This window comes from Canis aureus, chromosome 23, assembly GCF_053574225.1.
Source record: "Canis aureus isolate CA01 chromosome 23, VMU_Caureus_v.1.0, whole genome shotgun sequence".
NCBI classification, from domain to species: domain Eukaryota; kingdom Metazoa; phylum Chordata; class Mammalia; order Carnivora; family Canidae; genus Canis; species Canis aureus.
Window position 1 is genome coordinate 27726438 of NC_135633.1, and position 27637 is coordinate 27754074.

A 27637-nucleotide genomic window follows, 5' to 3' on the forward strand; every position below is an offset into this window, starting at 1 on the left:
CAACTGAGCCACCCAGGTGCCCCTCTGCTGAAGTAATTATAAGGAATATCTACTGTTCAGGGTTGTTAGGAAGGTATTGCAAGCTATATGAGTTAATGTGTATAAAATGCTTAGACTAGTAGCTGACATATAGTAAATGTTTAAGTGTTAGGGCAGGAATTTCCTTGATCTATTTTACTTGTGTATCCTAACAGTGCCAAGATAAGTGCTTGGCACATAGTAAGTCCTCAATAAATATTTGTTGAATGAGTGATTATCAAAGTTTTGCTTTGAGGGCTCAACGTGATGTGCTGGGATCTGGCCAGCAGAGGGCAGAGCCGGTGCAGATCAAATATCCCATGCACTGAAGAAGGTAAGTGCCACTGAACTCCACAAACAGTTGGGGTGGGGTAGAAATGGGGGGCTGAGGAAGAGGAGTAATGAGGTATATTGAGCCCCTACTTTGTGAATTCAGACAAATAAGTAGCTCTAGGCTGTGGTGTCTGTAGCTCTTCTTTTGAACTTGTGACTGATTATTCCATGTTCCCCTCAATAAATCCCTTTTTGTGTTTATGCTAATATACATTGGGTTTCTGCAACTTGCAAGCAAAAGAATTTCTTTCATTTTATTATTAATCCCTGCAAGTGTGAGGGCTATGTGAAGGGAAGCCACTTCCATGGGTAGAGACACTGAAGTCCCAGACATGCCCCACTGGGCCTACATCCTGCTCAATTTCCCAGTTAACCACTGTCTTTAGAAGTGTGGTTTCACCACATTTCTACCCACAAGCTTCCCTTGTCTTGTTCTCTTCTTTCACTCTGCCCACTTCAATCAGTCCTATCTTTCAAAGCCCAGTGAAAAGATTTCTCTGAGTCCTCTAAATCTACTCAACCTCATTTCTTAAAACCCTTCTAGCCTGACCATACCTATATATGTTTGTATTTCCTATTTTATTTGGGAGTTTGGGTTGAGTGGCCTCTAAAGTCCCATTCAACTGCAGACTTCTGAAAATGATGCCTACCCACGTGTCAAATCTTCTACAGTAGATCTTCACCTTCTTCTTCAAGTAGAGCTAAGGAGAGGCTTGAGCATGCATGGGCCTCAGCACCAATTTGCAGAGAGTGAACACAACCAACTGCTCATGGGAGTGAATGTGTTCTGTGATCTTCCATTTAAGAAACACACAGGCCTTTATTTTTACTTTTTCAAAGTGGAAGCAGCCCCCTCCTGCCCATTATACAAGCAATATACTTATGGTCAAGTAAATAAAATATTACATAAATTTTTTAAGTAAAAAAGGAAAATCACCCACAATCCTTCTCTTCAAAGATAACTGCTATTAAAGTATTCTTTCAGAGTTTCTGCTATATACAAATATGTATGTTTCAATAGGGCCTTCTGGAAACCCCATGTTGATCCCTTAAATAGAATCAAACAGAACAGTGGGAGGTTCCAACCTGGGATTTGTAGCTTGTAAGGTATTCACTTGCCACATTGCACATATTTGACTGGACCATATGAAAACCACTGATATTCAGCTGCTTTTGACCTACAAACACAATTTATTATTTAACCTAGTGTATGTGAAACCCAGAATGTCAGAACTGGTAGAGCCCTTACAGACTTTGAGGTCTTACTATTCTATTGTGCCAAAGAGAGAAAAGTATCAGACAGAGAAGTAACCCGCCAGTTCATGTACCAGAATCCTTCTACTGAATCAGGTACCTACCTTGCATACTCTTCTTTTAAGCAGCTCAGCCACACTGAGGCTTTTTTTTTTTTTTAAATATTTTATTTATTTATTCATGAGAGACAGAGAGAAGCAGCCTCCATGCAGGGAGCTTGACGTGGGACTCGATCCCGGGACTCCAGGATCATGCCCCGGGCCGAAGGCAGGCACTAAACCGCTGAGCCACCCAGGGATCCCTACATACTCTCCTTCTTTTAATTTGATAATCCTCTAGGCGTAATAATAATCTTCAAGAAGCAGATTTCAATTTGGTATCAGAAAATTTCTCATAGAATCTCATCAAATCAGAAGAGGCTGTGTTAGAGGTAATGATTGGAGATGTGGCTGGGAAGGACACTGTGACATGGCTGAAGCTAAAAGGCCTCAATATTCAGGGGTCCACATTTGCATGGCTTCTTAGGACTTTAGAAGGGGTCCTAGTAATGTATTAGCATGGCAATATGTTTTTTGTAATATTTGCAAAAGCAGGATACTTTTTAATTCTTTTTCTTAAGGAGGGCCCCCAGAATCATAGAAGTTTCAGGCCTGGATCCTATTCTGTATGGTGGCACAGTTTTGAAAAGCAGTAGGCAAGGAAACCAGAATTCCTAGGTCCTAGTTTATAGCCCTGCTCTGGCCCAAATGGCTAGAATCATACTTACTTTGCTTCCCTCATAGGGGGTAAAATCACAAATGTTAAATATCTTAGAACACATAAAAAATGTGAACAAACATAAATAAGTCATATTACTCAGATTCTTACGGTGATATGGGAGAATCTCTGCTGCTTTTCATGGCTGTTGAAGATAACACATCAAAAAATGTGTCCTCAGTGCATCTTCCTGTTTCATTTCCCTCTGTTACAACTTCCTTTTCTCCTTCCTCCAGCCTCTAGGCCCCAACCCCCAGCCACTGGACCAATCATTGGTTATTATCTTTTGCAACTTCTATATATTTGTTCATGGGGCTCCCACTGTTTATAAAGTCTATCTTTACTGGAAAACAAAATCTTTACCAACAAGGCCCAGGTCTGCTAGCCGCTCTCCTCCCACTGTATTGATGACCTCCCTTAGGACTATTTCTTGTTAATCTTACAGATGGGGACACTGAGGCCTGATGTGGTCCATAACTGAGTTCCAGTGTCTTGATGTTCGGCCATTCCCAGGCCCCTAGCATCAGATCATAGACACACGGTTCTTGATATACACATGATAGGGGTCACTGCGTTTGTCCACTTTGCGGGAGCGGGTATATCCCAGGATGAGGCTGCCCACGGTGGCAGCAAATAGAAACATGACAAAGAGAATGTACATGTAGGAGTTGTCATCACGGCCAGGTAGGCTGGCCCGCCGCTCCCCAGTCAGGTTGTCTGACCCTGGCCGGCAGAGCAAGTTGCTGTGAAGAGTGGCGTTTAGAGCCTTCAGCACTGCGTGCAGGCTCTCATACCAGGTCTCAGTCCCGTTGGTGGTCTCCATAGCAACAGAGATCCGGAGTGGGAGCAAGGAGGCCGCTCTGTTGGTTACAGAAAAGAGAGGGGAGTGGCTTCTGTCACCTGCAGTTTGAATTCCCGCCCAACCCCTGTAGGCCCCAGCTAAAATCCCAATGTCACAGTTTATTTGTCTGTCTTCTCCATTAGACTATAAGGTAGGGACCATATCTGTTTTATTAACTGCTATACACAAGCACATAAGACAGCGCTGAACAGATGCTCAGTATAGACTTGTGGAATAAAGCCTTCCTTCACCACTGTAACACATATTAATCTTTCTTTGGATTCTATAAATCACTGAGCTTTGGGCTTCAAGGACCTTAGGGGTTATTTATTCTAACTGCTTCCATTTTATACACAAGGAAACCAAGACCGAGAGAGAATTAACTGGCCTGTCCATGATCAGAGAATATTGGAAGTAGAGCCAAGACAAGAGTCCCTCTCTGTGATGGCCAACTTAGAGCTCCTTTGGCTCCTGGGCCAGCTATCAGCAGGAATGTGTGGCACAATCAGAAGACATTCCCCAGAACCCTCCTTCAACACAGTTCTTTTTTTATATTCCACAGGGAGCATTTACAAGAGAGGATGGCTTAGATTTCATCCTACCTGGAGGCCAGAGGCTCAGTCGTTTGATCTCTCAAGTGTCCTATGTCACAAACACTCTAGATATTCCTACCTATTGGGGACAAATTCTGTTGGAAATGAGGTGGGTGGTGGGGGAAGCAGGGAGAGGCTGATAATCACTGCAGACACCAGGGAAAAGAACAGGGTTGGGCTGAGGGGAGGGTAGTGAAAGCATCACTCAGTCCGATTTGGAGTTTTACCTACCCAGAGAAAGAACACAGGCATCTCAACTATCCTGCTTTGAGACAAAAAAGTCACTGTATACTGGTATATAATAAATGTTTCTTTTTCTTCCTCTCAGAGATTCTTAGTCTACAGAGTAATATCCAAAGACAGCCTTGTATCCTAGTCTCTAAAAAACCATGTCATTCCTTTTAAACAAGGCTCCACACTCACTTCTTTCAGGAATACTTCATTGAGTGCTCCCTACCCCTTAACCATATTCCACAAGCTTTATCAGTGCAGCCTTTCCTTTTAGCCAGCACTTATGTATAAGGCAATATGTGGCTATTCTCTTGTTATTGATAAGGGTATCAGCAGACTACATGCTCCTGGTCAGCAGGGCTGTGTCTCTCCCTAAAGTCTAGAGGACTACCCTGAGACTAGCTGGGTGTTGTGCTTCCCTCCAGGGTCTACCTTGTGACTTGCTGGGTGTTCTTTCAATGGTCTCCAGTAAAGATGGCTACTTTAGGGACTTTTTTCTTTTCTTTTTTTTTTTTTTATTTTTTTTTTAAATTTTTATTTATTTATGATAGTCACAGAGAGAGAGAGAGAAAGAGAGGCAGAGACACAGGCAGAGGGAGAAGCAGGCTCCATGTACCGGGAGCCCGATGTGGGATTCGATCCCGGGTTTCCAGGATTGCACCCTGGGCCGAAGGCAGGTGCCAAACCGCTGCGCCACCCAGGGATCCCTTTAGGGACTTTTTCCATAGGCCATACACACTCAGAGTTCACTGACTGGTTTCAAAGCCTTCCTTTATCTAGGTAGAGTTGTCAACCAACCAAAGTTAACAAACTTGACTATTACCCAGTTCTCTTTCCCAGAAGAGATGACAGTTATGACCATGGCCAATGTTTATGAATGCAAAAGAAGAATCTCAAAAACACAGCAATCACCCAGGACTGGCCTACATTTCATGCAACGCCTTTGGGGGCTCCCTGCTCTGTGGTGCTTGGACTACCTTGTCTGTATAGAGGAAAGGAAGAGAACAAGGGCTCATGGAATTAAGATCCAGGAGGCAGAGGTTCTCATCTACTACCCCACTTGTCAGGTAAGAAATTTGTGCCTTCTTCATCCTTCTTATTGACCAACGGAAGGCAGTAGCAGCAGCACAATGAATTAATGGCTCAACTAATCATTCAGCCAGTCATCATTTATGTAGGCCCACTCTTGGGCAGGCCTCATGCTGGGAGCTTGAGGCAGCTCGAACCCAGTCCCTGCACTTAGAGACATACTGCCAGCTGATCCATAATGCAAGGGACAAGCCAGGGGCTACTGGGGCTTAAGGAAAGAAGGGAAAAATTCTGATCAGAGCTCAGAGAGTATTCAGACTGATGGAGGCATTTGAGTTGGACCTAAAAGGATTTTTAGGAGGTAGAGAAGGCAAGAAACGTAAAGAGGTAAACAAGCATGACAAGAATGTTCAGAAGAATAGAAAGTAGCATAAAGGGGTTGGAGTGTAAGATGTGTGGAAGGATAAAATAGGACATGGGATAGAGAAACTGCCCTGGATTAGATTATGGAGGGCCTTGACTGCCACACTGCAGAGTTAGAACTTTATCCTGTAGTTGGGGAAGAACCAAGGGACAATATTTTAAAAGAGGGATGCAATGATCAGATTTGTGTTTGAAAGGACATTCTGGCTGCTATGTGGACTGGAGGGGACAAGAATTGAGGCAGGGAGCCCAGTGACAAGGGCCTTGAAAGAGTTCAGGTAGAAGACACAGAGTCCTGTGCTGGGGCCATGGGGTAACAAGGTGGGGGCCAGAAGAGAGGTGAGATATGAGAGACATGTGGGGATGGGTTTAGGGAAGAAAGAGCCTCGGACTTTTTACAAGGAGATAACAGACAGATGGGGTGCCTGGAAGAGCCCACTTTGAAAGAAATGAGCTTCTTGCCCTGTTTGGGCTTTTGTTTCCTCATCTGTCAAAATGATTTTCAATCTGGAATTATTCAATAGGTACAGAGTTTCAGTTTTGCAAGATGAAGAAGTTCTAGAGATCTGTTGCATGATAATGTGAATACAGTTAATACTACTGAGCTGTATACACTTGAAAATGGTTAATAGGGTAAAGTTTATGTGTTGTTTTTTTTTACCACAATTAAAAACAACAACAAAGAGAAGACTATCATGCCTGCCCTGCCTCCCTTGCTTCAGCACACAGTTTTATTATGGTCAAAAAAATTTTTTAATCCTATTCTCCACTTTTGAGAAGTAAATACATATACACAATACATACAATGAAGATGAAGCTTCCCTGTTCCCAGTGGTCCAGGACTCTTTCCCAGAGCAGTTTTCTTAGATGTCCTTGCAAGGCAGTTTTAACTGACAGGACAGAGGAAGGGCAACTTGAATCTGGAATACTCACCAAATAACAGGTAAATCCTCTGGCTTGGAGTCAGTTTCAGGAATCTCCCTGTGGGTGCCTCTGAATTTTCCTGAGGGCTCCTCAGCCCCTCAGCCTCTTCAGGGTGTCTCTTGACACATCTGGGGTCTCAGTATTGACTTTGGGAGCTGGGAAAGTCCCAGAGCTGGAAAGTAGGGGAGGCGGCAGGAAAGGAAGGAATCAGACACACAGAAAACTCTTCAGAACCAGGGTGGATCTCCCAAGGCTGGGGCCCCAAGAGTTGTGCAATAGCCTTGCTGTGGGTACTAACCCCCACCCACTTCCCCTCCCCTTCCTGCAGCAGCTGGGTCAGGCCAGTCTAGGGTTGCAGTTACAGGAACTGTGCAGTGGCCAAGGGATGTCTGATTGCTGCCACCCAACTCCAGGCCTGCAATGTCAGGGTGACTTTATGAGAAGCCTCAGTTTAACACGTGGGCTCTCGCTCAGGGACTAGCTAATAGTGCAGACGAAAATATTCCCTTTAACAAGCATACAGGTATCTTAGCAGAAGCCTCTAAAAGGTTGACAGAGGCTGAGACCCAAGGGAATGATGATGGCAGCTGGCAGTCGGTCAATATTTTACATAGGAACAAATGATGTTCCCAATGAACCTATTTGGAGAGACTGGGTAAAATATGGTCACAGCATCAGAATTATCTGTAGCACAGCTCATTGTGAAAATTAAAGAAGAAAATTGCAATGCCTGACACTAGACGCTGCACAGATGTGGTGGCAGTTTTATTTTTGCAAGGCAGAGGCTGGTAGGATCTTCAGAGTCCATCTAGTCTAATCTCTAATTAATCTTCTTCATCTTACAGTGAAGGAAATGCTGTCTTGGTTCAGCTGTTACTTGTGTGACGTAGGGCATGTGACTTTTCTAGGGCTCAGCTTCTGTCTGCATCTGTAAAATGAAGGGGTTTTATCTACATAATCTGGTAAGATCAGCTCTAACATCCCACGAGGGTACAAATCACAAAACTACTCTTTGAGACTATGGGACATTGGATATAGGTTGGTGGAAGAGACATTTGGCCCCTAAATCACAAGATAGAAAAGGCTGCAGACCTTGTTCTCACAGATTAAGGTTTGTAACTAAGCCCCAGGAGTGAGTTACACTGAATATGCCTGACTAGATAAACTGAGAGCCAAATCGATTGACTAGTTCATTTTTCCTCTTAACAGCCATTCTGCCCAGGTGATCTAGCCAGGGAAGGAAGCAGCCTCTGTGCAGAAAATGGGGTCGAGGGACAGTGTGGGGGACAGGGTGGGCGCTAAGGTAGGGTTCAGTGAGGGGACTAAAGGTTCATGAAACCATTCATCCTTCACATCTTCCTCCTGGGGCCTCTCTGGATAGACCCGGATGTTTGTGGTTCTGACAGGAGAAGCAAAGAAACCACTATTACACACATTTAGGTCCTGGATTGGGGTAGGAATGAGGGCCTGGGTACATGGGCATTGTGCTGGGTCAAGAGAGACAGAGAGCAGATAAAGAGACAGGTTGATTCTCTTTGAACTGCCTCTACATCCAAGGATTGGCCATTGGCATCACTAAGAATTTTGTTCCTCTTTCTCAACTCCTTGGCTTCACTCATCAAGATAGTCACTGATTATGAAGTTCATAATGGGGGAGATGGAGCTCTGCTCTGTAGAGTTCTTAACTTGAAACAGAAGATAGGCCAGTAAGGAAGGAAGGTGAACAGTGACTGACCATGCTGAAAGATATTTTAAAGATTTAGAATCTAGATTCTAGGTCAACTCCTTCATTTTGTAGATGGGGAAACTGAAGCTCCAGGAGGGAAGGTGACTTGCACAAAATGGCATGGTTAATGAAGGGCAGATCTCTCATGAGAACCAAGATCTTTGGAGGTATGTGCTGTTCGGGTGCTCCTTCCACTACCAATGGCAACATTCCCTGGCAGCATCTGAGCTGTGCATCACACCAAACACAGCCTCCTCACGTTCTGAGGTCCCAGGTCCTCTACCTCCATACTACTGCTTTTTTCTGGCTGCACATTCTCACCAATCAAAGATCTGGCAAGGGGGGCAGTTGGCATGTTTTAGAAGAGTTAACCTTTCTTTATAATCTCACCTCCTATGGTCCATTCTGCTCCAGACTCACTCCTGTTCCCCCAGACAAGCCAGGAGTACTCTCTTCCTCCACACTCTGTTGCTATTTCCTGCACATTAACAGGTTCTTCCTGAATGTTCCTTTTTTTTTTTTTTTTAATGTAAGCTCTATGCCCAGCATAGAGGGGCTTGAACTCCTGACCCTGAAATCAAGAGTCACATGCTCTACCAACTGAGCCAGCCAGGTGCCCCATCCTTAAATGTTCTTGACTTGAACTCACAGGTGTCTAAGGTGGAGGTAGAAGTATAAAGCTGTGATCTGAAGGATGAGCTGAGCATCTTAGGTTTTCTTCCAGGTTTTTCTGGGAAAAAGTAAAACTCTACCATTGGTTTTTTTGGTTTCCCCACTGCTATATTTCAGCTACTCTTTCAGAATGAATGAGTTAAGTGCCTGGAAATGTGGTAAAGAGAGGCAAGGGGGGGAAACACACAAGGAAGATAGGGGATCCAAAGACAACCCTGGAGACCAGGGTTGTCACCACCATTGACTGGGGAGCCAGTGGAGTCAGAGAGGAGTTAAAGGAATGGAACTTAACACAGAGTTGGAAGGACACACAGGAATAAAATCTGAGTTGGAAGGGATCTTAATAATCATGTTGTTGGTACAACCTTCATTCAACCAGAGGAAAGTAGAGCACCCCTCCCTGAGGAGATCACCTGTGAAAGGTCTCACAGCCCAGGATGGGTAGTGCTGGGACCACAAATAGGTATCCCATCCACAGACCTACTTTTAGTTTCCTGTTTTCTGTAGGACAGTCTAACTAACCTCCTCAGATTGTCATTTAAGCTTCTTTGGATGTGACTCTGCCTTTAGTCCCATCTCACCACAGCTCTACCCAGTGCCCTGTGCCATATGATACTGAGCTACAGGCCATTCTCCAAACATTCTTTGCACATGCACTCTTCTCGCCTTTGTTTATGCTGTTTTCTTAGGCAAAGGAGTCCCCTTCCTCTTTTTAATCTTTCTGGTGAACTCCTATTCATCCTTCAAGACCCAGCTCCAATGTCACCTCTATAGACCCTCTCCTGAGACACCCCTGCCCCTTCCCCACTCCCTAGCCAGTTAGTCTCTCCCTCTTGTCTGTTCCTAAAGTGCAGTGCATAAACCCTATTCAAGCACTATGCTGTACTGAAACTATATGTGTGTGTGTGTGTGTGTGTGTGTGTGTGTGTGTGTGTGTAGGCATTGATACATATAAATAGGTATGTTAAACTATGTGCTGTGAGGTGTGAGGGCAAGGACCTTTGTCTCATACATTTCTTTGTTCCCTGGACCTGAGCACATAGTAGGCACTTATTCAAGAATAAGTGAATCAATGCCTCTTCTTATTAGACAATCCCCCATCTGGCACACATAACACACTCATGAAAACAACTTACAGTACTTAAAGCAACTTCCAGAGCAGAAACAGATACCATTTGGTTTGGGAAAGGGGAGTGCAAAAAAAAGAAGCTATCTTGGTCAGGTAGAGAAGAGACTCAAAGAAGGAAGAATTCTAAGCCTTCTTTGGAAGCCCAGACATTCCCTGTACCTGTACTCCATGCAATCCAAAGGGCAAACATTCTTGGCCCCAAAACACTAACGGTGGTTTTGCCACCCTGTTCCCTGTGTACCTACCTAGGGTGTGGCCACACACACCCACCCATTGCATACACACAGTCCAATTTCCAGTCACCCAGCCTGTGATCTTGCCTTTCATGTGTGCCTCTGATGGTTCCAATCTTGACCATATGCTTGGCTATGTGACCTTGAGCACTGCCTTTATTTCCTCAGAAATTCATATATGAGATGGGGATAATTATCCCTGCCCTGTCTACCTTACATGGGAACTGGGGGAGACAACAGAGGGGAAGGTGTTTTAGAAATTGCCAAGTATTGGGGATCCCTGGGTGGCTCAGCGGTTTGGTGCCTGCTTTTGGCCCAGGGCGCGATCCTGGAGTTCCGGGATTGAGTCCCACGTCGGGCTCCCAGCATGGAGCCTGCTTCTCCCTCGTCCTGTGTCTCTGCCTCTCTCTCTCTCTCTCTCATAAATAAATAAATAAATCTTTAAAAAAATTTGCCAAGTATTATAGAAACATAAGAGAGAATTACTAGCAGTTCAGGCCAATTTCCTTTTCTGTTTCCCTACCCCCAACTCCAGATTACCAAGAACAGCCATCCCTATATTGCTCCTCCCCCCTTCCTTTGGTTCTCTATCCTCAGGAGAAGCCAGTAGTTCTTATGACTCTTCTTGATTCCCAGACACACTTTCCTCCTTCAAAAACCTTCCTTGGAGTGCCTGGGAGGTGCAGTCAGTTAAGCATCCAACTCGTAGTTTTATCTCAGGTCCTGATCTCAGGATTGTGAGATAAGTCCCTCTTTGGGCTCGTGCTCAGCATGGAGTCTGCTTGAGATTTTTTTTTCTCCCTCTCCTTCTGCCCCTCCTGTTCATTCTCTTTCTCTCTCTAAAATAAATAAACGTATCTTTTAAAAAAATAAGTCTTCCTTATTTCTCATACTCTGATCAGCCCTGCAGTCCCTTTTCATTTAACGGTACCATTTGGTAGTCCTGGGGTTGATGGAGAACATACCAGAGCTGGAATCAAGAGACATGCCCCTATTTGGCCATGTCTAGACATGTGTCTTGGTTAAATCATGTTTCCACTCTAGGCTTCATATTCCCCATCAGTAAGATGGGAGTTTTGTCTTACCTCCTAGTAGGTATTTGGAACATCCAGGCATTTAGTTTATGGATAGAAATGTGTTTTGAGATGTGTGGACTTAGTGAGGGATGAAGAAGGTTGTTGGCTATCATAAGGAGTCAAGAAAATCTGAAAGCAGTTCCCATGCCTCAAGCAGGGGTCTCCTCCATTTGGAACCAGCAAAGAGGATGGATCTCAGGAGATAATGAAGAGCTTACACATTTACCACGCATCTTTGTATGGAGATACCCCTGGACTCGAAGTGAGGAGACTTGGGCTCTGCTTCTCCTGGTATGTCCCTGGGCAAGCTATGCCCCCCCCTCCCCGGGCCTCAGTTTCCCCACACACAAATTGGTGAAGAGTGGGGAGGAGGGATAGGAGGAGATGCTCTTCACGGACCCTCACACAAGGGTCTGTCTGAACTCATCTGCTTTCTAAATAAAAGAATCCCAAGTCCAGACCTTGTTCCTCTCATGTCACATGGAGTGTACAGGCAACTGGACTAAGAGGCTCATTTTATAGGTAGTGACCCAGGCAAAGAAAGTACAAGGCGTACAGTAGGAGACTTGCACGGGTTTACACAATCTGTAAAATAGAACCCGGCCTCCTGACTCCTAGCCTACACCTCTGTTACTAGCAGGAGAAGGCGTCTTTGGGAGTCCCCAGGCGCGGGGCACAATGCAATAGCGAATGGGCAAGTCGGCTCCGGCTCCGCAGAGCAAGCAGCTCCAGCCAAACAAGAAGACCGCTCAGGGTCCGAAGGCCATTTCTGCGCGTGCATTCGCTGCGGCCCCGCGGGTGTTCGCATGCATACCTGTGGACGTGGAAAGAGCTTTCAAGCCTCCCTCCTGGAGCCTCTGAGTGCCGGTGCAAACCCCCGTGGCTTTCAGGCTGGAACTGCCAGGCTCCCAGCTCTGCACTCCCACGCGGGGCCCCGGGATCCCTGCACCTCAGTTCTGTGAGCCGTCCCCCACCTCCGGTCGGGGTTCTCAACGGAGTCGGGTAGACCCCTAACTTCCATCCCCCGCTGCAGCGCAGCCTTCCCGACCCTGCCAGTGCGCCTTACCTGCCTCTTGGCAAGACTCCGAGGGGCGCCGGTCTCTAGATAGGACCCCGCACTCTGTGCCCCTGGGTGCCCCCCGCACAGCAACCCTCCGCGCTGGGTCTGCCTGTCTGCACAGTCTGCGCCCCGACCTGCCCTCTGCTCCCTTTAACCTTTCCCAGGGCGCCTCCTCCCCCGGCCCCGCCCGGCCCCCAGCACACCCACTTCTCCCCAGGCTGGTTTCGGGCGCCTCCGCCCAGAGCTACTTGGCCCCACACCGCCGGCCGGCTGTGGGCTCCGACCCTTCCGTCCCCTGCAGCGCCTGCTTCCTGGACCGGAGACCGAGTGCCTCTCACTTGGCTTCAGCTCGCCCAGCCTCAGGCTGATCTAAACGCAAGGCTGAGCGTTGGGTGTTGGTGGAATTAGGCTTTGCTCCTAAGTGGCTGTGTGGTGGTTGGCAAATCACTGCTCCTCACTGGGCCATAGCTTCTTCGCTGTAAAATGGGTAAAAATCGTGCTTCGCACGGCGTTGGTTTGGGTTAGTTGAGATCGTAGAATGCAAAACATTAAAGCCGATGGTCACTGGAGAAATCACCTGATTCTAACACAAGCCATCTTTTCCAGACAGAATGCAGGGGCCCAGTTTGGGGAAGAACTTGCCCAGGCTCCCAACAGCACAGTGGCGGGGTTCAGACTCAGAATTCACTATGCCACTTTTCTCTTCTTCACCCCAGCTAATGTCTCCTCCTTCTAAGTCTCAACACTCTTCACATGCCCTGAAAACTGTTGTCCAGCATACCTCACTGGTCCTGGCCCCAGAACGCTCTGCACTTTCTGGCCACCAGGCCCTCCCTCACACTATTGCTTTCTTGCTGGTGACACTACAGGCTCTAGAAAGACAAACAGCCAGGGAAAGCTGGGAAGTCAGGGCGGTTCTATAGGCAGAGGAGTGGACAAGTGGCAGGGAAAGCCCCTGAGGGACTCTGTGGGAGTCCTTATCAGAGCCCTTTTTAACAACCTCCTACTTTGGCATAATTATTAATAAACTGAGGCCAGCTCTCATTCCCTTGCAAACAAAGATGTGTTCCAGAATATCTGAAGCACGTACCCTTATCATAGAATCTCAGATTATATGTAAGAAGTGCTATCATTTTAAAAAGACCCACTGCATGGACAGAATGCCATACAAAATTGCTATTCTTTATCAAAGCACGTTACTTCCCTGTTATTTCTGTGGTTACATATTTTGACCCACTTACACCTTTTGCTCAATCACCTCTCAAGGAAGAAGTCATCCTGACCCTGGGCATGAAGTATCAAATTTCAGTCTGCCTAAGAATCACCTCAGAGCTCATTCTGGTAAAGTAGACTTTTGGGTCCCTCTCCAGAGGTTCTGATCCAAGAGACCTGGAATGAAGCTCAGAAATTTAACATTTAAAAAAAAGTTTCCCTGGCAGCCCGGGTGGCTCAGCGGTTTAGCGCCGCCTTTGGCCCAGGATATGATCCTGGAGACCTGGGATGGGGTCCCACGTTGGGCTCCCTACATGGAGCCTGCTTCTCCCTCTGCCTGTGTCTCTGCCTCTCTCTCTCTCTCTCTGTGTCTCTCATGAATAAATAGATAAAATCTTAAAAAAAATAAAAAAGTTTCCCACCTGATTCTGATGCCAGTGGTTCTTAAGATCAGCCCTGAGGAACCAGCCCAGGCTAAGGTATGGCTCCTTCTTCCATTCTACCCAGAGCCTTAAATTTACCATATAGGACTATTTACTATAGTTATCAAAAGTAACTATTTGCCCACTTCATCTACTAGATTGTGAGTTCTTTGAAGATAGAGATTTAGAATCATAGTCTTAGAATCACACCGTCTTAGAGTTCTAGAGTCTTTTAGTGATAGAATCTAAGTTGGAAGGACTCTTAAAATTATCTGATCAAATCCCTTACCTAAAAATCCCCTATATTTGATTTTTAACATGAGACTGTCCAGCTTCTCCTGTATACCTTGAGTGACAAGGAGTTATTGCTTCCAAGGCAGCCAAGGTTCTTCTTCTTCTTCTTCTTCTTCTTCTTCTTCTTCTTCTTCTTCTTCTTCTTCTTCTTCTTCTTCTTCTTCTTCTTCTTCTTCTTCTTCTTTTTGTATATGTTTTTATTGGAGTTCGATTTGCCAACATATAGCTTAACACCCAGTGCTCATACCGTCAAGTGCCCCCCTCAGTGCCTGTCACCCAGTCACCCCATCCCCCTGCCCGCCTCCCCTTCCACCACTCCTTGTTCATTTCCCAGAGTTAGGAGTTTCTCATGTTGTCACTCTCACTGAGATTTCCCACTCATTTTCTCTCCTTTCCCCTATAATCCCTTTCATTATTTTTTATATTCCCCAAATTAATGAGATCATATAATGTTTGTCCTCCAATTGACTTACTTCACTCAGCATAATAGCCTCCAGTTCCATCCATGTTGAAGCAAATGGTGGGTATTTGTCTTTTCTAATGGCTGAGTAAAATTCCATTGTATATATAGACCACATCTTCTTATCCATTCATCCTTTGATGGCAGCCAAGGTTCTGATTGTTAGGATGTTTTCATGTTTTAACAAAAATTGCCTCCTTGTTACTTCTACCCTTTGGTCCTTGTGCCCACTGGAGATATAAAGTATGTGCCTAATTTTTTTGTTCCCTTTTTTTGGTTCTTCAGAGACTTAAGACCTGTCTTCCACTTCCCTTTCTCTGTAGTGAGGATGGAGCAAGAACTCTGTTAGGGAAGCTAACTGGCTAAGGGGTTCTTAGAAAGTGGACTGAGCTGCCTCATTTTCTTTATCTGTGATTTGCGGGTTTGCTACAAGGCTTAGATGACCCAATGTGTGTAATAGGCCTAGGTTGGGCCCAGCATAATGCATGTCCTTCATAAATGACAGCTCTTATTATTATTAGATGAGAAAAGATGGAACAGGATTCCTGTCATAGGGAGACCATAGTCTGAGAACTATCTTCAGGAACAGTCTAATACAAAAAAGTTGGAGACAAGGCCCGGACCTTAGGACAGGTTGGGCCAGGGTGTGGGGTGGGATGGACTGACTGAAGGAGTCAGGGGAAGACTCACCTGGAGATACACCTCCTTCAAGTCTTTAGTTAAGTCTTAGCTGAGGTCTTCCCCAATCATTCTATTTACAAATCCTAATCCCTCCCTTCCTCTGCCCTCCCTAACTCCCTTTCCTGCCTTGTTTTTCAGTAATACTTAACATCATCTGATATATTTAACTTTAAAAAAGTCTTTTTTTTTGTTTCTCTTGCTGCATGCTTCAACTGAAGCTCCCAGCTTCTGTCAGTCCTATCTCAGAGTGCTCCCTGTTCCCACAATCCTGTAAAACCCCCTTCTCTCTCCCCTACAGGCCTGGGGAGGTAATGATGCCCAAGTGCTTCCAGCTCTGGAGTACTTCAAGATCCCTTGTGGTTTCCCTACTCCCTGCCTACCTCTGTGAATAGAGCCTCCTCAAATTACTGGCATGGGATGGCCATCTGCTTCCTGCAGGATCTGGCTGATACATTCTCCAATGGCACCTTGCACTTCCCTTCAGCACAGCACTTACCAGTCTGTGTTGTAACTGTCTACTTTATTTGTTGACTCCACACCTAGAACATAAGCTCCTTGAGGGTACCAGGGCAACATTAAGTCTGTACCGAGTAGACCTTACTGAGAATGTGTTGAATGAATGAATGAATGTCACAAAATGAAGATCACTAGGAATTATGTCATCAGGGAAAACTTGCAAGAAGAGTTGTAACCTGAGAGAAGCCTGGAGGCTGCCTGGGTGGCACAGTTGATTAAAGCGTCTGACTCTTGGTTTCTGCTCAGATCAGACCTCAGCATGGTGAGACAGAGCCCTGTGTCAGGCTTCATGCTCAGTGGGGAGTCTGCTTGAGATTCTCTCTCTCCTTCTCCCTCTGCCCCTCCCTGCTCTTGTACATGCACACATGCATGCACAATCGCTTTCTCTCAAATACATAAATAAATCTTTTTTAAAAAGAACCTGAGAGCCTGGAAGGATAATAGGATGCTTTTCAACCTTTAAGCCAGACCTTTCCTCTGAGCACTAGACTTCTATATCTGACTGTCTACTTCACATCTCTGAATGATACATTGGGACTGGGACCCTTGACTTCCTTCCCTGGCTCCCCTCAATCCTCATTCTCTCAGTAAATAGAACCATTATCCCTCCAGTTTCCTGTTTGTTTTCTTCAGAGAACTCAAGCTGGTCTTCTGTCTACCTGTGTATTGACTTGGGATCTGCCTTTCCCATCAGACTGTGGGCACTACAAGAGCACAGACCAAGTATGTCTCTTTCACCATAGAATGCACAGGATGTAACTCAATGTCTACCTAGTTTTGGGGGAGAAGGGTTGGAGGTAGGATGAGCACAGATTGTGTCTGTCAATGGAGTTAAAAGCCTGGGTCGCCAAGGAAAACACAGCATGAAGCATAGAGGAAGTTTAATGGTCACATCAAGTTATTTTATTCCATTACTCATCAGCAGTTTGTACTTCTGTGATTTGTCTCCTCCTGGCATGTTGGTTTGACCCTCAGAACACTTTGTCTTCTTGTTCTGAGCATACCTTTCCCTTGCCTCTGCAAGCAGCCTAGATCAGTGGAAAGACCCCTGGAAGAAGGTATAGCAAGGGTGGGATGGTGTGGTATCAGGAGACTAAAGATCTCTGTGGCATCTTCTCCCATCTCACCCTCATGCATGCTACATCCTGGGAAGCAAGTGGTCCAGAACACAGCCTCTGGTGTCCTACAGAGCTGAGTTGGAATCCTATCCTTGACATTTATTGGCTATGAGAGCCTAACCTCTCTAAATCTTAGTTTCCTTATCTGTAGAATGGGGGTAAAAATAGCTACATCTGTGGATTACAGTAAGATATTATTTATAAAGTGCTTTACCTGATACCTGGCACATAGCAAGTATTTCATAAAGAATGACTATTAATGAGGGCCTATGCCTTCACAGTTATAAATATGGACTTCTGAATCTTATGATTAAACAATTAGGGTTATGGCAAAGCAGAAGAAAGTAGGGTATGTGAGGACTAAGATTTGCAGAAGAAGCAAGTCTCAGTCAGGAATCTTAGTTGCAACAGGCAGAAAACCTAACTCAAACTGACTTAAGTAGAAAAGGGAATTTATTGGCTCATGCAATTACAAAATTCAAAGGATGGCTTCAGGCATTGTTGGATTCAGGATCCATCCAGCTTAGATGATGTCTTCAGGAAGCTGTCTCTTTGCATCTTTGGGTTATACTTTTCTCACTGCTGCTCCATTCTGAGACAGGATCCTACTTTGTGGTAACAAGATGGCTGCCTGTAGTTTCTCTTTTTTTTTTTTTTAAGATTTTATTTATTTATTCATGAGAGATATAGAGCGAGCGAGAGAGAGGCAGAGACACAGGCAGAGGGGGAAGCAGGCCCCATGCAGTGAGCCCGACATGGGGCCTGATCCCAGGTCTCCAGGATCACAACCCGGGCCGAAGGCGGCGCTAAACCGCTGAGCCACCGGGGCTGCCCTGTAGTTTCATATATATATACTCTATCCTGTCTGTAAAACTAGTAGGGAGAGCTTCTTTACCCCACAACCCTCCTGTCAGAATTCTGGGTCTAACTCTTCTTGTCCTGAAACAGGCCCAGTGCCCATCCCTGCCCCCATCATAGAAGCCAGGGAAAGAAGCTTACAGGGGTGTCATCTTTACTCAAACTACATTTTTGGGTGAAAGTGATCAAAAGGTATAAACTTCCAGTTATAAAATAAGTCATAGGGACATAATGTACAGCATGGTGATTGTAGTTGCTAACATTGTGTTGCATATTTGAAAATTGCTGAGAGTAGATCTTAAAAGTTCTCATCACAAGAAAAAAAATTTGTAACTATGAAAGGTGTTAATTAGACTTATTGTGGTGATCACATTGCAATGTATATAAATATTAAATCATTATGTTGCATGCCTCAAACTAATATAATGTTATATGCCAATTATACCTTAATAAAAATAACACGTAAAGTTGGTGGGGGTATGATTCCCTAAGGAAAATATGAATGTTATTAGTACAAGTAGGGTAAATGGTTGTATAGGCCCAAACAAGTGGGCCTTGAAGAACAGCTCTGATTTGGGCAGACAGTGAGGAGGAAAGGAAGGAGGGCACCCAGAGATTCACAGCCAAGGTAAAGTAAGAAGAGGGGAATTTTTAAAAAGATTTTATTTATTTATTCATGAGAGACACAGAGAGAGGCAGAGACACAGACAGAGGGAGAAACAGGCTTCCCGCAGGGAGCCCGATGCAGGACTCCCAGGTCATGCCCTGAGCTAAAGGCAGACGCTCAACCACTGAGCCACCCAGGTGTCCCAAGAGAAGGGGATTAAGTTGCGTTGTGAGCCTATCTCCCACATCTAGGGTAGAGGGAGCAGACATGTTCTATGTATCCCAAGGAGAAGACACAAAATAAGTGTGCTTGGGGACAGGGGAGTCATAGAACCCAAATGTCTGTTCACTGGGAGCATGGAACAACAGGCTGCCTCTGGCCAGAATGGGCTTCTTATCATGGGAGAGGTGTGCAAGCAGAGCTTCCTTGTCAAAGCTGCTATCAGAGGAGTCTTCTATATATTTTTTTTAAGATTTTATTTATTTATTCATGAGAGAGAGAGAGAGAGACAGAGACACAGGCAGAGGGAGAAGCAGGCTCCATGCAGGGAGCCTGACATGGGACTTGATCCTGGGTCTCCATGATCACACCCTGGGCTGAAGTCAGGCGCTAAACCGCTGAGCCAGCCGGGCTGCCCCAGAGGAATCTTCTGGATGGGCTCTGACATTCCTTGCATTCCCCAAATCTGAAATCCTATAGTCCCACCTCCCATCCTGATCCCCACCCCTTTCTCTCTCTTCTAAACTCTTCTCTGAAGAGAATGCTACATCCTTTTCGCTTATATGTTTATGAGGTGTCTGCAGACATTCTTGATCCTAATTCTGGTTCCTGCAGGAATGGTTCCTGTAGGAACCTAAGGAGAACCACTTGGGGCTGTTTCCTCCTGGGCACAGGTGAGGGTGAGGTTGTCTGATCTCTGGGGCTCCTGTCAGCTCTGATCTTCCTGTGTTCTCAAAAACTCAGCCTGGCCTCCTGGGGGAGGGATGGGGCATACCATAGTTCTTAGTCCAACCAGGTAGTGGACTCTTCAGAGTCTCCAAAGCACCAAATAAGACAAAGCTGTCTTATTTGGTCCTTCCACTTGATCTTTGAGGGGAGCAGAATTGAAGTCATAAGGGTGCTATTTAATGCATGAGTTTGGAGTTAGACTTGAGTTCAAATCATGGAACTGCCTCTAACTGTATGAACTTGGGCAAATCTCCAGCTAAGCCACTTTCCTCTTCTTAAAACACAGTAATTCAAACCTTGTGGGTTATTTGCTGTGAAGATTACATAAAGTGTATAAAGTGCCTAGAACAGCTCTGGCTCTTGTGGGTCAGGTTGGAGAGAGGTGAGTATGATGGAATGGAGTCAAGCTAAATAACACTATCTCCTTGCAGGTGCCTAGCACTTCACAGGGCCCAGCATGCCTCCAGCCCACCCCTGGCTGCAGGTGAGGGTCTTGTGTTCGTCAGGGTTCTTGCAGGAAACAAATGGTTCCCTGAACCTGGGTAATTTGAAGAGAGTGTAAGGAGGGTTCAGGAAACCAGCAAGGAATGGTGCCATCCCCCTAGCTAGCAATGGTGGGGAGGGACACCACAGCTAGGCTCAGAGGGCAGGGGAGAAAGGGGTTCCTAGAAACTGCAGAGGGCAGCAGGCTGGAGCTATGGTTTTTGGTAAAGATTACACCCAACCGAACCCATATTGATCCAACAGGGAGAGAGCTGAGGAAATAAAGTACTTCTATTCCTTCCTTCCATATGGTCTTCTACCACTATCTCCCTTTGCCCCAACTCAGATGAAGGCTCCAGAGCTGGGATGCCTGGGTGGCTCAGTGGTTTAGCACCTGCCTTTGACCCAGGGTGCAATCCTGGAGTCCCAGGATCGAGTCCCACATCAGGCTTCCTGCACTGAGCCTGCTTCTCCCTCTGCCTCTCTCTCTGTCTCTTTCCCTCTATCTCTCTCATGAATAAATAAATAAAATATATTTTTTTTAAAAAAAGAAAGATGGGGATCCCTGGGTGGCTCAGAGGTTTGGTGCCTGCCTTTGGCCTGGGGCGTGATCCTGGAGTCCCGGGATCGAGTCCCGCGGCGGGCTCCTGGCATGGAGCCTGCTTCTCCCTCCTCCTGTGTCTCTGCCTCTCTCTCTCTCTCTCTCTCTCTCTCTCTTTCTATGTCTATCATAAATAAATAAATAAATAAATAATTTTTTAAAAAAAGAAAATAAAAGAAAGATGGGAAGCCTGGGTGGCTCAGTGATTTAGCGCTGCCTTCAGCCCAGGGCCTGATCCTGGAGACCTGGGATTGAGTCCCACATCAGGCTCCCTGCATAGAGCCTGCTTCTATGCTTGTGCCTCTGCCTCTCTCTCTCTGTGTGTGTGTGTGTGTGTGTGTATGAGTGTCTCTCAGGACTAAATAAATAAAATCTTAAAAAAAAAAAAAAAGAAAGCAAGCAAGCAAGAAAGCTCCAGAGCAAGGAGGCCTGTGTAGGTGGAGAAGGGTGGTGAGCATTTGGAGGGACAAGCAGGAGGGGCAACAGTCTGATGGGTGGTGGCCTGCCCCATTATTCCTCTTTTTTTTGGGGGGGGGGGATTTTATTTTTTATGAGAGACACAGAGAGACATAGGCAGAGGGAGAAGCAGAGGCAGAGACAGAGGCAGAGACATAGGCAGAGGGAGAAGCAGGCTCCCTGTGGGGAGCCCAATGTGGGACTTGATACCAGGACCCTGGGATCACATCCTGAGCCAAAGGCAGACGCTCAACCGCTGAACCACTGAGTCATCCCTGCCCCATTCCTCTTTATCCTACTCTGGGCAAGGAGTAAGGGAAAGGAACAGGAGAATGAAGGAATATGGGAGGAGGCTATGAACCCAGGCTGTTCACCTTACAAAGAAGCTGGAGAACAATCTGAAGTTCCTCAAATACCCACATACTCTCTATCCCCTCCAGGCCTTTGCTGTACTATTGTCTTTGCTGGAGCTCCTTCTTCCTGGAGCTGGCTAACTCACCCTTACCTGCTACCTCCTCCTGGATCAATCTGTGCCTGAAGTCAAACCCCAGTCTTTTTAGTTTGAGTTCTAAGTTCTCTTTTCATTTGAGCTCATTTGAGGCGGGATTTTTTTTTCTATTTACAATCTAGAATTCTAATTCAATGTCACGTTGAGCCTTTTCTGCCCCTTCTCTCTTTTAAGGTTTGTACCTCTTCTTTTATGTTTCCGTAATACTCTGCAAACTTCTCTCATGGTACTTGTAACAGTTTATTATGAATTTATTTATTTATTACTTTATTATTTTTATAATTATTATTTATTATTTATAATTATTATTATATATAATATATAATAAATATATAATAAATATTATTATTTATAATTTATTAATTTATTATTTAACATAGTTTATTACTATGTTTCCATAGTACTCTGCAAACTTCTCTCATGGTACTTGTAACAGTTTATTATGAATTTTATTCATAAGTATGTCTCCTCCACAAAGCTGTGAGCTCTTTGAGGACAGGGATGAAGTCAGATCCTTCTCTGTGTCCTCAGGGCCCAGCACAGGCTGACACACCTCACACTGGCCATACCATACCAGCCACATTGTCTTCAATTCCAAGTAACACAGATTAAAGTCATATTAGCCAATTAGAGCCTATTTAGATGAGGGTAGCAGTGTGGAATCTGGAAGCCATGTTCTGTGAAGAACAGAGGAATCAGGAAAGTTAAACTTGAAGAAGAGATCACTACTGGGATAGAAGTCATTTCCTGACCCAACAGGCCATTTCTGGGCATCTCTTCTGTGTGATGCCCTAGAATGGGCCTGCGGAGGCCACAGATGATGCAACTACAGTCCCTGCCTGGAGAGCTCACAGTCTGGACAGGGTCAGACATGGAAACAAGTATCTATAACAGTGTCACCACTTCCATTAGAGGGGATGTAGGACATGGCCAGGAAAGGACCCACAGAGGAGGCCTTGCAGGAGTGTAGAGTTATGACAAGATTGGGGGCGGGTTTCAGTTTAGGATGAGGAATAACTTTCTAATGACCAGAATTATGCAGGAATGGGAGGTTGCCTGCTCCATAAGTGAAGTGCTAGAAGCGTGTGAGGACAGCCACAGAGAACACTTCACAGACTGGATATTGATGCCTGTCAACAAAAGAACCAATGTGGAGGCTACAGGGAATTATTCACAATAACATAGATATTAAACTTGCTTCCTTTTACATGCAAGGTACTAGGATAAAACAAACAAATCAATAGTCTCTGGCTTAGAAAACCTCACAATTTAGGTATTGCAAAAATGTAACACTTTAGCCTTATTACCAGTGTCTCTTGAACTTGAATAATGTATGGATCCCTCAAAAATTATTGAGGTACTCAGTGCTGGTAATCTAAATATGTTCAAATTTAAGCTCGGTATAAACCCTAATGCAACTATAAAAGCAAATCTTTTATATAGGTAATTTTTTTATTCAGTACAAACTTTTGTTGAATATGAACAAAACTAAAACATGAATAAAATGCCAAGATCACTAATGCTACTGGTCTTGTTGAGTTTTATAAACGTACTCTAGCTAGTACGTGAAGAAGGCATGAGAGAGTGTCACATTTAGTAAACCCCTAACAAAATAATGACTCTAGGGAATGGTCATCATGAAAAAGAGAAAAAAAACAGATACTGCATGTCTTAGGAACACACCACTACCTATGAAGCTGACTTGTCAACTCATATCAAGCATCAGGCTTCACTTTTCTTTCTTTTTTTTTAAAATATTTTATTTATTTATTCATGAGACACACAGAAAGAGAGGCAGAGACATAGGCAGAGGGAGAAGCAGGCTACCTGAGGGGCACCTGATGCAGAACTCCATTCCAGGACCCCGGGATCACGACCTGAGCCAAAGGCAGACACTCAATCACCCAGCCACCCAGGCGTCCCTCCCTTGTACATTATGATGGGAATATAAACTGGTATAACTTTTATGGAAGGCAATGTGGCAAATATCTATTAAAATAAAAATGCACATATCCTTTGACTCAGAAAATTACTTCTAAAAATGCAGCCTCTGTATTCAACATTTGTAACACACACACACGCACACACACACAAGAATTTTCGGGCAGCCTGGGTGGCTCAGTGGTTTAGCGCTGCCTTCAGCCCAGGGCCTGATCCTAGAGCCCCGGGATCGAGTCCCACGTCGGGCTCCCTGCATGGAGACTGCTTCTCCCTGTGCCTTGTGTCTCTGCCTCTCATTCTGTGTCTCTCATGAACAAATAAATAGATAAAAAGAATTTTCACTGCAGCCTTGCTTGTAAAAGCAAAGGATTAGGAATAACCTAAATGTACTCAATACTGTACTAGCAAAATAAGTTATAAGAAATCCACTGAATGGAATACTCTGTAGTCAGTTTTTTAAATGAGGATGCTCTTTATATGCCGATCTGAAATAATCTCCAAAGTGCATTGCTGTGTGGGTATGGTATGGTACTATATGAAAAAGAATGTATATAATCATGCCCGTTTATATATGCATAAAATATTTCTGAAGCATACAAAAAAGAATTTATCATCCCTTAGGCCTCCAGGAAAAGAACTGAGTTTACCGGAAAAGAATAGGAGCAAGACTTATATTTCAATGCTACCATTTTGTACATTTTAAATTTGCATTACCTAGTTCTAAAAAAATCTTAAATTCTAAGTGTTAAGAGAAAAAATTAAGACATTCAAAAATATAATTATAAAGGTTATGTAACAATGTGGGAAAATGTATGCAATATTAGATTTAGTTTAAAAGAGTATACATAATATTATCCACATAATAATTACAAGTACATAAAATATGTCTGTTCATGATCAAGTACTAAAGACACAGATAGTCTTTTCTCTCCTACTCCTTGGCAGGCTTCTTGGTTAGTCTACATTTCTCTGTTTCTCTGTTTCCCAGGCTGCATGATGGAAGATGGCTGCTGCTGCTGCTGTCATCCATGAATACTGGAGTAGAGTTAAGGAAAATCTCTAGTTTTCTGGCTTGAGCAACTAGGTGGATGCTAGAAGTATTGCTAGGATAAGCAACACTGGGTGAAGACCAAATTTGGAGAGAAAGATAATGAATTCAGTTTTAGATAAATCAAGTTTGAAATACTTGTGGGAGGTGCAAGTGGAAAGGGCCAAGAGGCAGTGGGTGTGTGGATCTGGAGCATGGATGTGATGAGTTAGGGTTTACGTCTGGAGAGAGAAAAGGAGGGCAGAGGACTGATAAATGAGGTATAGGCCAAGGAGGGGCAGGCCCAGGAGGCAAAGAGGCAGTGGGCAGAGAAATAGTTGGGAGCCCAGAATGAGACAAAATGACGATCTCCTCCATTCCTCTGGCAGCACAGCAAGCTAGGTAGTGTAATTTTAACGATGAGAAAACCAAGGCTCAATGAGGCTCAGTGATTTGTTTGAGGCTATGTGGTTAGTAAGAAGCAGAATCAGTCTCTGACTCCCAGTCTGGGTCTTTCCACTCTTCCACAGTAGCCTCTGAAGGCTGGATTACCAGGCATCCTGGAAGAGCCAAGCTTCCAACAACAGGTGGACTGTGGGTCAGCAGAGCCAGCTATATAGAGCAGAAGGCCAGAGTTCAGCTGAGGCCAGGTCCATGGGATCAAGTCTGGCCATTGCTGTGTGTTCCAGTGTCTTCCTGCCTGGACAGAGCCCACCATTGGTTTCCCACAGGGGCCCTTCCTCAAGGAAGGAAGCTGAGCATATGAAGAAGGATATTTAACACCCTGATTTTCTTACCTCCAGAAGGCCTCTTCTTGTTTGTGCAGAATCTTCTCCCCATAAATAAAGAGTGTCCAGGTGAAGAGTGTTTGGTGAATAAGTGCTAAATGTAAGGATGTGCAGTGACTAGTTTGGCATCTTGTTCTTCCAGTGAATCTAGCAGAAAGCCACATAGAACCAGCTTTGGCAGTGTTATCAGATACACCTTATTTCTTAGGAAAAAATTTTCTCCGAAAGCTCTCTCAGTAGCTTAACTCCACCACATGTCCAGCAACACCAGGGGCCTCTGCTCATTGCAGTCTCTCAGAAAGCTGCCACCATTTGAATGTTGTTGGTCACTGTTCCAGAGGGGAAGAGAAACCCCAAGGGGTCTGATACCAGCAATTCAATGCTCTTGCTCAGAAGTGGCATGTCATCTCCATTCATAACTCATTGATCGGAACAAGTCATTTGGCCCCAACCAACCACAAGGGAGCCACAAGAGTACAGTTTTTCCTAAAGTATTTGATGAACAACAACAACAAAAAAGTATTTGGTGAACAACATTAATAACCGCTATACATTTCCTGCTGCCTAGTCTGTGCCAAGCCTTGAGCCTAATGAAATGGAGACTCAAGAAGGTCAGGTAACTTAGTTACTACACCATGCAGGATGATTTCCAGTGATCCAGAAGCATGGGACAGGCTGCTGAATGAGAGAATATATTTAAGAGGGCTAACCCTGGTACTAAAAATAAGTGCTGAGTAAATGTTTTTTTTCCCCCAGTCTCTGGAGGTATTCAAGAACAGGCTGTATGGTAACTTATTAGGGTTGCCAGAGAGGATAGTTGAGTACTAGATGGTAGTAACACTACCAGCTGTGCACTGTGCACAGCTTTCCAACCATGAGAGTCTAACTACACTTTTCCTAGAATAATTATTTCCCTTCTTGTCAGTAATATTGTAAAATAATTATCAATTTTATCCATCCCCTACCTTCCTACAATAGCACTGTTAGCTCTATGGAGGGAAAACAAAGGGCCTAGAAGGGATATGGGTAAATTATGGGTGGACAAACCACCAATCAATTACTACTGACCAAGTGTCCATGATTTTTAAAGCATCCTGTCCTGTGCTCTAAGTCAGTTGTGCACAGCAGGAAAAGAGCATGAGAACAGGGCTTATAGCTAGCACTCAGTCCTGGCTTTGTGATTACCTTACTGTGTGCCTTGAGCAAGTTTCTTCCCAAGTCTTGGTTTCATCTCAGTACAATGAGGAGACAGGAATATACTTCCAAAGTCCAATTCAGCTTGAATAACTGATATAAACAGTGCACAGAGTTCAACATCAAACCTCAGAAGTGGGAAGACTCACCTTTCTTCTAAGAAGCCAATGGGGCCACAGGACCCTGTAAGCTCAAAAGGACTTTAGATGCTGTATTACCTATAGCTGCACTTTGCAATATGGTAGTCACTAACCATATGTGGCAACTGAACTTCTGGAGTGTGACAACTCCAAAATGAGATATACTTTAAGTAGAAAATACACACTGAATGTCTGTATATAGTATGGAGAAAGGGACTGTAAAACATTTTTATATTAGGTTAATTAAAGTGTTTTTTAAAATATTTTATTTATTTATTCATGAGAGACACACAGAGAGAGACAGAGACACAGAGGGAGAAGCAGGCGTCACGCAGGGAGCCCAATGAGTGACTTGATCCTGGGACTCCAGGATCATGACCTGGGCCGAAGGCAGCGTTAAACCACTGAGCCATCCAGGGATCCCCAGGTTAATTAAAGTGTTATTCATGTCATCTGTTTATTTTTCTTTTTAATATGAAAAGTTAAATTACATGGTGGTTCACATTATATTTCTATTGGACAGTGCTTATATAGGGGAAACTGAAGCCCAGAAAAGGTAAATGACTTGCCCAAAGAGCTGGGACTATAACCTGGGCCACTCAACAGTTCTCATTCAAGGATCTTTCTATCCTAACTGCCTATGGTAGCCAGTCTCCAAGATGGTCCCTAATGATCTTCACTTCCCATCATCCTGAGTAGCCCTTCCACATTGTCTAGTTCATCTGCTTGGAAACTGTAGAAATGACTGTACAACTTCCAAGGCTGGGTCATAAGACCTTGTGGCTTCCACCTTCTCTTTCTGGCATCACTTGTTTTGAGGGAACAAATAGCTCTATGGAGTGGCCCACATGGTGAGGAATGTAGGCCCCATCAACAACCAGTATCAATGAAGTAGAATCAACCATCTTGGAAACCGATCTTCCATTCCCAAACCTTCAGATAACAGCTGATCCAACTGACATCTTGACTACACCTCATGAGAGATCTCAACCCAGAATCACCCAGGTAAGCTTCCCAAATTCCTGACCCACAGAATATGTATGAGTAATGTTTATTGTTCTAAGCTATTAAGTTGTGGGGTGATT

General features: G+C 44.7%; 1 protein-coding gene and 1 long non-coding RNA gene across 10 annotated transcripts; one reads left to right on the forward strand and one right to left on the reverse strand.

Moving 5' to 3' along the window:
* Window positions 1–1122: 1122 nt before the first annotated feature.
* Window positions 1123–14115, reverse strand: KCNE3 (potassium voltage-gated channel subfamily E regulatory subunit 3). Of its 8 annotated transcripts, none has more exons than XM_077867027.1 (5): window positions 13933–14115; window positions 12506–12774; window positions 7246–7330; window positions 6412–6574; window positions 1123–3221 (listed from the first exon to the last, which is right to left on the reverse strand). In XM_077867027.1, exon 5 carries the CDS (start codon window positions 3182–3184, stop codon window positions 2885–2887), a length of 300 nt encoding a protein of 99 aa, XP_077723153.1. In that variant the 5' UTR covers window positions 3185–3221; window positions 6412–6574; window positions 7246–7330; window positions 12506–12774; window positions 13933–14115; the 3' UTR covers window positions 1123–2884. The 8 variants fall into 8 exon arrangements, with proteins under 8 accessions (XP_077723153.1, XP_077723148.1, XP_077723149.1 ...); XM_077867022.1 differs by having other exon boundaries at window positions 7133–7330; XM_077867023.1 differs by having other exon boundaries at window positions 7133–7330; window positions 12506–12797.
* LOC144294896 (uncharacterized) lies at window positions 14100–27637 on the forward strand. Of its 2 annotated transcripts, XR_013362265.1 has the most exons (6): window positions 14100–14317; window positions 14709–14746; window positions 16517–16606; window positions 17950–18051; window positions 24392–24448; window positions 24961–27637. It is a non-coding gene; the product is annotated as an uncharacterized LOC144294896 (long non-coding RNA). The 2 variants fall into 2 exon arrangements; XR_013362264.1 differs by lacking the exons at window positions 16517–16606; window positions 17950–18051 and having other exon boundaries at window positions 14148–14317.

Coding starts and splice junctions, on each gene's coding strand:
- KCNE3 (XM_077867028.1), bottom strand. CDS start 3,184: ATGGAGACCACCAACGGGACTGAGACCTGGTATGAGAGCCTGCACGCA.